General features: G+C 35.1%; 1 protein-coding gene across 1 annotated transcript; it reads left to right on the plus strand.

Annotated features, from left to right (window-relative positions):
- The first annotated feature begins 6,511 nt into the window (after positions 1-6,511).
- LOC124930348 (translation initiation factor IF-2-like) lies at positions 6,512-9,636 on the plus strand. The gene is made up of 3 exons (XM_047470700.1): positions 6,512-6,832; positions 6,983-7,328; positions 9,419-9,636. Exons 1-3 carry the CDS (start codon positions 6,512-6,514, stop codon positions 9,634-9,636), a joined length of 885 nt encoding a protein of 294 aa, XP_047326656.1.
- The last annotated feature ends 4,727 nt before the right edge of the window (positions 9,637-14,363 follow it).

A 14,363-nucleotide genomic window follows, 5' to 3' on the forward strand; every position in this document is an offset into this window, starting at 1 on the left:
ACGTCAGACCCTGTCTCCAAGAAGGATTTTAAAGTAGAAGTTGTTCGGATCTCCTCTTCTCCATCCGAGCATACATCTGAAGAAAGGCAATCTTCTCCTTAGAGGTCTCACTCTGGTATATCTCTGTCAACTAAGGAATTTTACGGTTTTGTCAAGATTTTGCGCAATGAAATTGAAGGAGAAGGAAGTGAGTCTTGGGCATTGGTTAGTGTGCCTCGAGTCTTTTCTCAAGATAAGGAACTAGAGCGATTCATCCAAGTAATTTTTCATCCTGATCCTATCCGCTCTGTTCCAGCTAGTTCTCATATCGTATCTACTGCCCCCTCTTCTTCTAAGGAGGCCTCTATGGGAACTCTGAACTTCCGCAAGTTTATCTTGGTAGTTCTTGTTCCGATGCAGCAGAGCATCCACTCCATTTCTTCTAGGATGGAGAATCTTGAGAAACAATCTGCGGCGAACTCTTTAGTGAATGCCAACTTAGCTTCGGCTCAAGGGAGTATCAATAAAGATCTGTTGAAGACTACACATGAAGTAGTGATGCTTCGAACTTAGATGTCCAGGATGCAGAAATTTCTGATCACACAGAGCAATGAGATTCATGACAAGACCAAGTCTCTTAATCTTGAGCTTCGCAATGAGACAAGGTCTTCTATTGAATCCCTTAATTACCATATGGTCGAAATTGCCAATTCCCTGAAGACTGTGGAAGTTGAGCGACTCGAAGACGCCGACGCGGTCGCTCGACGCTTCCAGGCTGAAGAAGACTCGGTTGTTGAAGCTGCTAGATCCACCGCCCTTGTTGCTTCTGACCTGTTAGAGAAATTTAGATAGTTAATTAATAAGCAATTAACTAACTAAAAGATCTTAATTAAATTTCAACTCTATGTGCAAGTACATATTTTTCAACCTGGCCGGTCAAAACTATGCTTCCGAAACAGCACAAACCGAAACAACGTATTCATATTCTCGGAAGTCCGGCTCGGCTAGAATTCAAGACTGGTTAAAATTATCAACCGATATGTGTCCGGTCAAGATCAAATCCTAAGGCAATATATATTCTCACCGGACAGATTAAATTAAGAGCAACGATACGAATACAATGGAAGTTGATGTATTGAAGCAAACATATATTCCTCGAAATCTATAGAGGAAGATCTTTAAAGGTTCAGACCGCGTCACTTGTATTATGAAACAAGTCTGCTAATTAGACTAAAAGAAGTTGTTAGATTAAAAGTTACCGAATTTGGTACAAATCCAAAAGAAACCTTCAAGGAGTAGGTAGCTGGGAAATGAACAATTGCCAAGTGTACAAAAATACAAACGTACAAGTTACCTAATTCAAGTCGGCACGACATCATCATTTGGGAAGCTTATACTAGATTGTTGATCCTTTGACCAATCCACTAAGAGATAGAGAAATATGACCGTTTTCATATTTCCACTATAAAAGGAAGCCAAAGAGCTGAAGAAAAGCCTCTTGTTCGTCTTAGCCATATTCTTCTTCGCTCTCTTTGTCACGTGAAGAACTAACTAACGAAAAACTGTTACGCGACTTTCTCACTCTTGGGAACATACTTTGAGAAATCTACAAAGCTATTGAGTGATAAGAACAAACTGAAAAATTCTGTGTGTTTATATATTTGTAAAAGTGTATTACAATACTGTGTGAGTGTTGTAAAGTGAACATCGAGCAGTAAATAAGACTCGATTGTATGTTGTATTGTGTGGTTGAATATTCCTTAGTGAATATCCTTCTCATTGTTTGAGAAGAAGGGGTGACGTAGGAGTTTCATCTCCGAACATCCATAAAATCTGTGTCTTGTGTTCTTTATTTAATTCCGATCACCAAACAATCCGAACCGGTTTCCCTTCATCCTAACCGATCCTTCTCTACTCTCTTCTTTAACCGATATGTGTGTGTTGCTTCGGGCTGAAACAAATATTTCCTCCCTTGAACTCGGTTCAAGAGTTTGTGAAAGTCTTTGTAGTGTTAAGACTGGTGTTAATTCTTAACTGAATTAGCGTCAACTGTTGTGTGTGTATAAAGCGGTCTCCTTTAGCCGGACCCCGGTCCCCTATCGACGATCCGGTGAAGATAAAATCCTAAGACAATATATATTCTCACCAGAGAGATTAAATCAAAAGAAAATATACGAATACAATGGCAGTTGACGTGTTGATGCAAACATATATTCCTTAGAATCTGCAGAGGAAGATCTTCAAAGGTTCAGACCGCGTCACTTGTATTCTGAAACAAGTCTGTTGATTAGACTAAAGGAAGCTGTCAGATGAATAGTAACCGGATTTGTTACAAATCCAGAAACAACCTTCAAGGAGCAAGCAACTGGGAAATGAACAGCTTCCAAGTGTACAAAAATACAAACGCACTAGTTACCTAATTCAAGCCGGCACGACATCATCATTTGGGAAGCTTCTATCGGATAGCTGGTCCTTTGATCAATCAACTAAGAGAGATAGAAATATGACTGTTGTCATATTTCCACTATAAAATGAAGCCAAAGGGCTGAAGAAAAGCCTCTTGTTCGTTTTAGCCTTATTCTTCTTCTTTTTCGCTCTCTTGGTCACGTGAATAACTAACTAACGAAAAACTATTGCACGACTTTCTCACTCTTGCGAACATACTTTGAGAAATCTAGAAAGCTATTGAGTGATAAGAACAAACTGAAAAGTTCTGTGTGTTTACATATTTGTAAAAGTGTATTACAATATTGTGTGAGTGTTGTAAAGTGAACATCGAGCAGTAAATAAGACTCGATTGTATGTTGTATTGTGTGGTTGAATATTCCTTAGTGAATATCCTTCTCATTGTTTGAGAAGAAAGGATGACGTAGGAGTTTCATCTCTGAAAATCCATAAAATGTGTCTTGTGTTCTTCATTTATTTTCGGTCACCAAACCAACCGAACCAGTTTCCCTTCATCCTAACTGATCCTTCTCTACTCTCTTCTTTAACTGATCCGTATGTGTTGCTTCAGGATGAAACAAACATTTCCGCCCTTGAACTCGGTTCAAGAGTTTGTGACAGTCTGTGTAGTGTTAAGACCGGTGTTAATTCTTAACCGAATTAGTGTCAATCGTTGTGTGTGTGTAAAGCGGTCTCCTTTAGTCGGACCCCGGTCCCCTATCGGCGATCTCGATCCTAACAAGTGGTATCAGAGCAGCTAGTCTCAACACTCAAGTAACACAAAGCTGGCAAACATGACTCACAATGAGAAGCCCCTATGCTAAAAAGTGAGGCGTTTGTCGACTGGAAGTTTAGATGTATCTACATCTGATTACCATGGATGATGAAATGATGACCATCCTTAAAGAAGGTCCGATAACGATCGAGAAAAGAAAGGTGAATGGACAACTGAAGATAGAAGAAGAAACAACCTAGACAACCATTGCATGAGGCATATCTTCAAATCTCTGGACAGAAACACCTTCAGGAAGGTCAGAGATTGCACGTCTACAAAGGAAGCCTGGGAAATTGTGATTCAGCTTCATGAGGGACATGAAAGAACAAAAGAAAATAAAATACTGGTGGCAACTCAGAAGTTTGAGAATATCAAAATGAAGCCAAGAGAAACCATGAAGGAGTTCAGTGATCGGTTCACAAATGTGGTGAATGAATTGTCTTCCCTTGTAAAGAAGTATGACAACAAGGAAACCATTGTCAAAGCACTAAGATCTCTTCCTAGTTCTTGGGACATAAAACCATGGTGATGCGAGAATCTAACTGCCTCAGGAAAATGAAACTGCGTGATGTGTTTGAAGACTTGAAGGCATACGAGTTCGAGATGAGATCTCGGATCGAAGATGAAGCATCAACGTCAATCGCAACCAAAGATTTGGTGACATCCTTGGAGCCAACCGTTCTGGCACCAGTTCAAACCGCTGAACAGTTTACCTAGGATGCGATGGCTATGCTTGCGAGAAAATTCGGAAAATTCATAAAGAATAGTCAACCATCAAACAATTATAACTACAACTACGGTGATAAATCTAACGTTAGATGTTTTAATTATAATGCTTTAGGTCAATACAGGTCGGAGTGCAAAAGACCAAGAAGAGATGACCGAAGACTAGCTAACAACAACAAGAGGGGTGAACATCAGCAATCCGGTAAAAGCAAGGAAATTCAGAAGGCATTGATAGCCGACGATGGTGGGAGCTTATGGGCTTATACAGACTTAGAAACCGATGACAAAAGATTCCCTTGCCTCATGGATAAGGAGGAAGAGGTATTTGATTTCTCTTGTGAAAAAATTACTAAAGAAGAACTGGTTACTGCACTCAATGACATGGTCATTGAGTTCAAGAACCTGTCTGCTCTTGTACCAACCCGGATGCATGTCCATACTGATCAACCGAGTAACTTCCAAACCGGGGAATCCAGTGGAACCAAGACCGATGAACCGATTGAACTATCCTATGAGAATGAGAATCTCAAGGAGACAGTTCAATCACTAATCGAAGAAAATGAAAGATCTAAGTATGTCATGAATGCTTGGAAGAATTCCAATGAAGTTGTAAGCCAGATGTCAACCTACCAAAGACATCCTAAATGCAAGTTTGGCTTTGGATATAAAGGCGGTAAATCAGCTAACTGGAAACATTCCAAAGAGTTGAATCTCAACAAGAACAAGCTTCCTTTAATAAGCTTTGTTAAGAGTAGTTCAACTGATATTAAGGCAGATCATGACTCACAATTGGCTAAAGAAATTAAGTATGTAAGTCCAACCGACACAGCCAAATAGCTTCATCCTGAGAGAAGGAAAGCCAACTAACCGTTGAGAAAAGAAACCGTTAAACACTCATATAGAACAAATCAACGTTCACCACCACGACACAATGAGGTATTCACTAGTAGACAGAGAGATGTCAAGTCAGGTACTGGTGAAATCATTAAAACTACTACTAGAAAAGTAATCCGACTAATTAAAATATGGATTCCCAAGGGACTAATTAATCACGGACCCAAGTAAATGTGGGTACCAAATAGGTATAAAAATCCCAAGGTGAAATAAATGAAGCAAACAGCTAAGAAAGGAAAGAAGTTGGTTGCTGATAAAACGGCCAGTGCGGCAACCAACAGCGATAGAACACATACTGATGCATCTACCAGACCGGATAACCGTAAAGGTACTCCTGTCCCCACTCCGGCTGATGTTCAGATTCAAGCCGAACCTGTTTAGAATCTAGAAAATGCTCAAAATCCAGAAAACCCTACTCAACCTGAATTGTCGGCCAGCGTAACCGGCCAATCCAAATCTAAAGAAGCTTTTGTCCATGAGGTAAGTAACCATATTCCAATTACTACCTCTGCACTTAGAAATTCAGATATTCAACATGTTGGGCCTACAGATTTAGAGGCTCAACAGAGGACTTCAGATATTATCCTTGACGTTGTGAACGATGTCAATCGGCTTGCTAAAACCGATGTGACAAGTAAAGACATTGAAACCGGTCAGGCTACTAAGACTGACCGTGCACATAACACTGAACAAGCCGATGAGACGGCTGAAAGAAACGCTGATCAAGCCGATGAGACGGCTGAAAGAAAGGAAGAAGAGGTGTTAGATGAACAATCTCTGGTGAATGAGAGTGCCCACACTAGTGGAGGTCCAGCCAGTCCGGTTGGTGAAGAAAACTTTTCAACTGCCTGATCAAAATCCAACTCAGGAGGAGACGGTTAATAATATAGTCATTCCGGATTCTGAGATTCCAAACTTTAAAATGACCAATGATAGGGCCGATGAAATTTTTGATGGCATTCTCAAAATGGTTGCGGTAGACGCTCATGGTCTATCAAACTCATTCTATGAATGGTCGAGACTAAGGACCGAAACACTATTTGAGGACATGCTCCCAAATTATTCTGAATCCGACATGTGGTCTAAATTAATAAACTTGAAGAGAAAGGTGAATGAGCTCGCCAAGACATCATCCGTACCGTTAGCCATGTCAAGGGCAGGGTTGGTAGAAACCAACGCAAAATTAAAGATATTAACGTCAACGATGGAAACCGCTTATCAAAATCATATGGTTAATGGTGGAATATCCGGGTTAGATAAGAGCGTGTTGGATGCACTAGAATCGGTTGTAGAGAGACTTCAAGTCGATATCCAGAAAATGGAAGAAGAAATCGAGAGGAATGATGCAATGTATTTCACTCCGGTTGAAGAGGCTGGCCGAATCGGGAAACAACCGAAACAGACAACTTTTTAGTTCGGTCAATCATCCAAACCGGTAGAGGATGAACATGAAGAAAGTCAACCGATATCTTCCCCCGCATCTCCGGAAAAACATGGTGCAACGGCTTCCCCATCTATCGAAAATGTCCAGGACAAGGACACAATTGTTGACAAGTCTCCATCAAATAAGTCTCTAACCGAAATTCATATATAGAGAACAACCCTCCAAGACAGACCGACCCAACTCTATCATTATTGGTTCATTATGCGCCTCCGGTACAAAATCAAGTTGTTATTCCATTTCTGGATGAAATGAAGGCGTTCATCCAGAAAACGGTTCAGGATTCCATGACCTCGTGGCAGGCATCTCTGGACGCTAAGGCTTCCTCGTGGCAGGTATCCTTGGAAGCTAGGGCTTCTTCGACTGATTCTAAAATTGAGAATGTTGAAAAGGTCACGTCTCAAACTCTAGAGATGGTGCAAGCCATGTCTGTCCAGATAGATGAGTTGGCAATAGTCAAAGTTGTTGCCCATGAAGAACAGATAAGAAGAGGTGAAGAAACGACCAGAAAGATTCAGGCCAATGAGGAAGAAATGGCACGGCTAGCCAAGGAAACCGAAATTAATGATGCGGTGTTAGCCTAGAAAATTCAAAACGAAGAGGATAATCCTGAAGCGGCTATACAAGCAAACGCTGATGCGGTTAGGAACATTCAGCAATAAGATATTTTAGACGTGGCAAATGAAGAGAGAAGACATACATTCATCTCAATTGCCAAAAAGACGAGGGATCAGGCAAAGAAAAGAAAAAGAGAACAAGTAGCAGCGGTTTTACCTCGCGTTGAACAAACAAGTATTCAGACGGCTGCGAATCCAGCCAGTGGTTTAAACAGTCCAATTGCTGATGAAGAAGAGGAAGATGTTGCACCTCTGAATCCAATAAAGCGCCGCCCTGCAGCCTCAACCACACCGATTTCACCAGCTCCAATTCAATCTGTCCGCTTCAGTGCCTGGTCAGATCAAGAAACTAGAGCAGACTCGGTTGAACACTTTATGCAGAGTCAGAGATCCTCACCATTCCAAGCTCATGCTCAACTGATGAGACACCAACAGTCGACTGGATTCTCAGGTCAACCGGGTGGAAGTTTCCAATATCCCACTACTCCGGGAATGGATTTCGTATATAGATGGGTCCACGACACGATCAACCAACCAGACAAAATGGGCCAATAATCTCTCAACCTTTAAGATTTCCGTTTCAGATATATATATATATATCTTATAATTTTAAGTTATGATATTTTGGAAACTTATATTATTCGGTTCAAACTTATATATATAATATAACTTACGACTATTTTGGGAAATTATGATATTTTGGAAAATACAAAATTTTCGGTTTATGTTTAAACTTATTGGTTTTGATATCTTTAAATAAAAATATCAAAAAGGGAAAATTGTTAAAGTATACAAAATTTCTAACAAAATTCTTTCTCAAATAAAGTTCCCCTTAAATCAAACCGATTTTCCAAAAACCGGCCAAATAAATACAAGTTCTTTTAAAAACCGGCCAATGATTACAGAGTTTTTGAATATTTAACTTAAATAATCAAAAGGGATAAATTGTTAGAGAAATTTAGATAGTTAATTAATAAACAATTAACTATCTAAAAGAACTTAATTAAATTTCAACTCTATGTGCATGTAATTAAATTAACTATCTAAAAGACTCGATTGTATGTTTTATTGTGTGGTTGAATATTCCTTAGTGAATATCCTTCTCATTGTTTGAGAAGAAGGGGTGACGTAGGAGTTTCGTCTCCGAACATCCATAAAATATGTGTCTTGTGTTCTTCATTTATTTTTGGTCACTAAACCAACCGAACTGGTTTCCCTTCATCCTAACTAATCATTCTCTACTCTCTTCTTTAATCGATCTGTGTGTGTTGCTTCAGGATGAAACAAACATTTTCGCTCTTGAACTCGGTTCAAGAGTTTGTGACAGTCTTTGTAGTGTTAAGACTGGTGTTAATTTTTAACCGAATTAGCGCCAACTGTTGTGTGTGTGTAAAGCGGTCTCCTTTAGCCGGATCCCGGTCCCCTATCGGCGATCCGGTCAAGATCAAATCCTAAGACAATATATATTCTCACCAGACAGATTAAATCAAGAGCAAAGATACGAATACAATGACAATTGACGTGTTGATGCAAACATATATTCCTCGGAATCTGCAGAGGAAGATCTTCAAAGGTTCAGACCACGTCACTTGTATTCTAAAACAAGTCTGCTGATTAGACTAAAGAAAGTTGTCAGATGAATAGTTACCGGATTTGGTACAAATCCAGAAGCAACCTTCAAGGAGCAGGCAGTCGGGAAATGAACAGTTTCCAAGTGTACAAAAATACAATCGTACAAGTTACCTAATTCAAGCCGACACGGCATCATCATTTGGGAAGCTTCTACCGGATTGCTGATCATTTGACCAATCAACTAAGAGAGAGAGAAATATGACCGTTGTCATATTTCCACTATAAAAGGAATCCAAAGGGCTGAAGAAAAGCCTCTTGTTCGTCTTAGCCTTATTCTTTTTCTTGTTCGCTCTCTTGGTCACGTGAAGAACTAACTAACGAAAAACTGTTGCGCGACTTTCTCACTCTTGCGAACATAATTTGAGAAATCTACAAAGCTATTGAGTGATAAGAAACAAACTGAAAAGTTCTGTGTGTTTACATATTTGTAAAAGTGTATTACAATACTGTGTGAGTGTTGTAAGTGAATATCGAGCAGTAAATAAGACTCGATTGTATGTTGTATTGTGTCATTGAATATTCCTTAGTAAATATCCTTCTCATTGTTTAAGAAGAAGGGGTAATGTAAGAGTTTCATCTCCGAACATCCATAAAATCTGTGTCTTATGTACTTCTTCATTTATTTTCGGTCACCAAACCAACCGAACCGGTTTCCCTTCATCCTAACTGATCCTTCTCTACTCTCTTATGTAACCGATCTGTGTGTGTTGCTTTAGGCTAAAACAAACATTTCCGCCCTTGAACTCGGTTCAAGAGATTGTGACAGTCTGTGTAGTGTTAATACCGGTATTAATTCTTAACCGAATTAGCGTCAACCGTTGTGTGTGTATAAAGCAGTCTCCTTTAGTCGGACCCCGGTATCCTATCGGCGATCCCGATCCTAACATGACCTTAATAATGTTAAAAAAGGGGAAAGTAGCAATCGAAGGAAAGGTAGCAATCGAGAGGGAACTAGTGCTCGTGGAACTCGTTCTAAAAAGAAACAAGTCCAAGGTGGTCGTGGTAGCTGTCAAGAAGATCGAGGAGGTGGTCGTGGAGGTGGCCGCGGTGGTGGTCAAGGTGGAGGTGGTCAAGGAGGAGGTCGACTGCTACATCTTATACTCGGCGATAAAGGACTCGATAGCTGAATATTCAAGAATTAAAAGGGAGGAATCTTAAACTTCGTTTATCTTATGTATTTTATTTTTATAAATATACTGATTAATCTTTCAATCTCTTGTTATTAACTTGATTTTTAAATTAGTTCTAATATTATCAAAAAGGGGGAAATTGTTAGATTAAATTAAATAAAGAAAAAGGAAAACTAATTAAGAAGAAAAATAATTAGTTAAGGAAAAAATCTTAATAAACTTAGGTAAAGAGGTTTAATTCAATATGACATAGTTTTAATGATGTGGTCTGAACAAAACTAAGTTGTAGTTTGAACAAAACTAAGCTATGGTCTGAACAAGAACTAAGTTGTGTAATTTGTCTTTATGCAGGTACAGCCCAAAAGACGTATATCTTCAAATGCAGTCTAAAGTAAACGCGAGCAGACGGAGTCTGAACTTCATCAGACAGGTTGACTGAAGAAGTGCGCGAGCAGACGTAGTCTGAACTTTATCAAACGGGTTGTCTGAAGAAGTGCGCGAGAAGACGGAGTCTGTACTTCATCAGACGGGTTGTCTTAAAAAGTGCGCGAGCAGACGTAATCTGAACTTCATCAGACGGGTTGTCTAAAGAAGTGCGCGAGCAGACGGAGTCTGAACTTCATCGGATAGATTGTCTGAAGAAGTGCGCGAGAAGACAGAGTCTGAACCTCATTAGACGGGTTGTCTAAACAAGTGTGCAAGAAGACGTAGTCTTAACTGCATCAGAAGGGTTGTCTGAATAAGTGCGCGAGAAGACGTAGTCTAAACTGCATCAGACGGGTTGTCTGAAGAACTGCGCGAGCAGACGGAGTCTGAACTTCATCGAACGGAGTGTCTGAAGAAGTGCGTGAGCAAACAGAGTCTGAACTTCATCAGATGGGTTGTCTGAAGAAGTGCGCTAACAGGCGTAGTCTGAAGAAGCACTAGTAGACGTCTAGTCTTCAACAGACGCTCTTGTTTGAAGAAGCGCTAGCAGACGTCTAGACTTCAACAGAAGACTAAAGCAGCGCCCGCTCATCTTCCCTTCTCATCGCCCGACCAGCGGCAGACTACCACAACAAGTCGCACAATAATCAACGGAATAATGGCACAAGTCAATATTCAAATTCGACCATTGTATTAATTGTCGTGCATCATTTATACAAACCTTCTAAGAAGCTCAATAGTCACACGCTATTCAAGTAGGGCTACGATATTCAAGTATGGCTCCAACACTCAAGTAGAGCTATGCTATATGAGCATGCAGAGATCTACAACACGCCATCATTGAATGCAATGCAGTTGTGACTCATATATATATGTGGATCTTAATCAAGAAGGTGTTGGACACATTATGGATACATTAATGCATTTACTCAAGATTATTCTCTAACTATCCCAATTGTAATTCGCATATTCTGTACTTTCTATTAATTTATTTTTTTAATTTAATTAATTTATTATAATTAATAATTAATTACTTATTACAATTTAATAATTAATTACTTAAACAAAAATTATATTATACCATTTAGTTTCTTTCTTTTATATTATTATATAAATATTTTAAATAAATTTTATATTAAATAATATTTTATATGAGATTGTAATATTTAAATTAAATATATATATATATAATTAAATAAAATATATTCTATGGATATGTAATTATAATTTTGGTTTTTATTATTATTGATTGTATTCATTAATTGTTTAATTAAGTTATTTAATAATAATTTAATATATATATATATATAAGATAAAATAATAATTTAATATATATATAAGATAAAAAGTATAATTTATATATGTGTATAATCATAAAAAGATAACTAAATTATTAAGAAACAAATTAATAAATATTAAAAATAAATTAAACATAAAAATCATTCAAAATTATTATTTAAAGAGAAAAATAAAAGTTTTGTACATCAAATTTAAAATTATATTATTTATATTTATATGACAAATATTTGAAAATATTTAAACATAATATATAAATATATAATTAATTAAAAGTTATATAATTTCATATCATTTTTTCCTTTATATTATAAACAAATTTAAATTAATTTTATATTAAATATTATTTTTATTAGATTTTAATATTTAAATTTATTATATATAAATTTATAATTAAATATAAAAAATATTTTATGAATAATAAAAATTGAAATTATAATTACAAACTCTTATAATATATTTTATTTTATTAAATATATATTATTTTAATATTTTAATCTCATAAAAAATAATATTAAATATAACATTTAAAAAGTAATTATATTATAAAAGAAAATATTATGATATATGTAAGCGTTAAAATTTTATCAATCCAATTTATAAGTTTTAAAAATAATTATTCTGAAAAAATAAATTCAAAATAATTAAAATTGAGACAAAAACATGATTAAACAATCAGTTGGAATAATTATTGTAGTAATTAAACTATAATTAATTAAAATAATAGAAAATAAAAATAAATAAAACAATTTGAGATAAATATTGTATTTATTTTATCTCATATTAATTTTAAGAATCAAAAGAAATTAAAATAAATAATTTAGGATAAATGTTGAATTCATTTCATTCAAGATAAATTATTTATAAAAGTTCAAAAATATATAATAATAATAATAATAATAAAATAAATAGACAAAATAAATATATTGAGGCTGTGTTATTTTATAAATTTATTCATTATTTAAATATATATATATATATATATATATATATATATATATTTATTGGTTGTATATTTATGATATTGTAAATTTTGTTATATTTATCTAAATGGATTAAGAAATATAACAAGTTAATAATATCACTGTTGAATTCATTTAATCTACCTCCATATATATGACTAGATAAGGATATTAATTAAATTAATAACTATTTAAAAAAAATTAATAATTATATGTATTTTTTTTTTTATAATTTAATTTTTCAAATAATTAGTTTATCTATTTAAATTTATAATATATAATTTAAAAGTATATTTAAGTTTTTTTTATATACGTACATATATTATTTTATAATTTTAAAAGATTATATATATTTATAATTTAATTTAATTATATAAATATAATTAAAATATTAAAATAATATAAAAATGAAGAGAATAAAATTTTAAAGTTGAAAAAAAAAAAAAAAACTTATTCTTATTTTTAGTACGATGTCAATTAATTGGGCACAATTTGTTGCAAATATTTGATTTTTTTCTTTTTTTTTATTTGTCCTTATATATTAAAAATGACAAATTGTATTTAAGCATAACTAAAAAGAATAAAATTAAAAAATTAAAATTAAAAATATGAAAAAAATATGAAAAAAAATACAAAATGTTATCAATAGGTTATTGAGTTTGGAATAACTCCCGGATATACTTCATAGTACAAATCACATGGACAACTATACAAATGAAAGGTTACACTATTTAACTCCTTTTATTATTACTAATTAATTTTATTTGTTAGATAATATATTTAAAGCTATATTTAACCACAACAAAACTAGTCACTACAAAATTAGTCTATTTTATCCACTAAACACTAATCAAATGACTTTAGCATGATTCTCTTTATAAAAGGGAAGTCGTGGTCTCCCTCGATTAGGAAGATAAAGACAAATTTAGCTATAGATAAAGACAAAGAGAGGAAACAATCATGGGGAGGAATCCTTGTTGCTCTAAAGAAGGATTGAATAGAGGAACATGGACAGCCATTGAAGACAAACTACTCAAAACCTACATTCAAACTCATGGTGAAACTGGAAAATGGAGAACCCTCCCTAAAAAAGCTGGTCTAAACCGTTGCGAAAAGTGTTGTCGACTCAGATTGTTAAACTATCTTCGACTTGACATCAAAAGAGGAAACATCTCCCACAACGAGGACGACCTCATTATCCGTCTACCACAACCTTCTTGGAAACATGTATAGTTATATAATTGACTCATTTAACACTTAATTCAAAGTGACTTAATTAAAAAAATTATGTGAAAAAATTTAGATGGTCATTGATAGCGAAAAGGATTCTTAGACGACGATAAAGAATTAAAAAAATTATGTGAAAAAATTTAGATGTTCATTGATAGCGAAAAGGATTCTTAGAGGACGATAAAGAATTATTGGAATATCATCTCGTGAGAAGAGTTAATCAATTTCCCTCACAAAAAAGAAATACTACAAAAAAAAAAAAACATTAACATTCAAGTAGATGACAGGTTATCGGGCTTGATTCCCGCCATCCGACCCAAGGCTAGACGATGCACTAACAAAGTGCGACAACCACCAATTATTGATCATCCTCAGTCCGACCCCACAAACACCACTTGCCAATATTTCTTATAGAGAATGAAGGAGATGATCACTATGATTCACTTAATTATATCATTTTCAACAATTTTAATGAATTTGAAAACTTTGATATCGATATGAACTTGGGATTTCTTGATCATGATCATGACGGAATCTCAAACTTTGAGTTGGGATCTCTTGCTTCCTTGTGGTTATAATGATGTTAATAAGTATGAATTGTAATATCAATTTTATAATATTAATAAATAGATTAATTTGGTTTGTTTGTATAATGATTTCTTAATGAAGTGGGTCATTGATTATGGGATGTTTGTTTGTTTGTAAGCGACATAATTGATTGGTGTTTTTTTCAATAATATAAAAAAGGGCTTTGTCTGTATATTTGTCTTTGGAACTAGGGATATAATTTGAAACCTAAGGGTAATCAAA

Source organism: Impatiens glandulifera, chromosome 3 (assembly GCF_907164915.1).
Source record: "Impatiens glandulifera chromosome 3, dImpGla2.1, whole genome shotgun sequence".
In the NCBI taxonomy this organism is placed as follows: domain Eukaryota; kingdom Viridiplantae; phylum Streptophyta; class Magnoliopsida; order Ericales; family Balsaminaceae; genus Impatiens; species Impatiens glandulifera.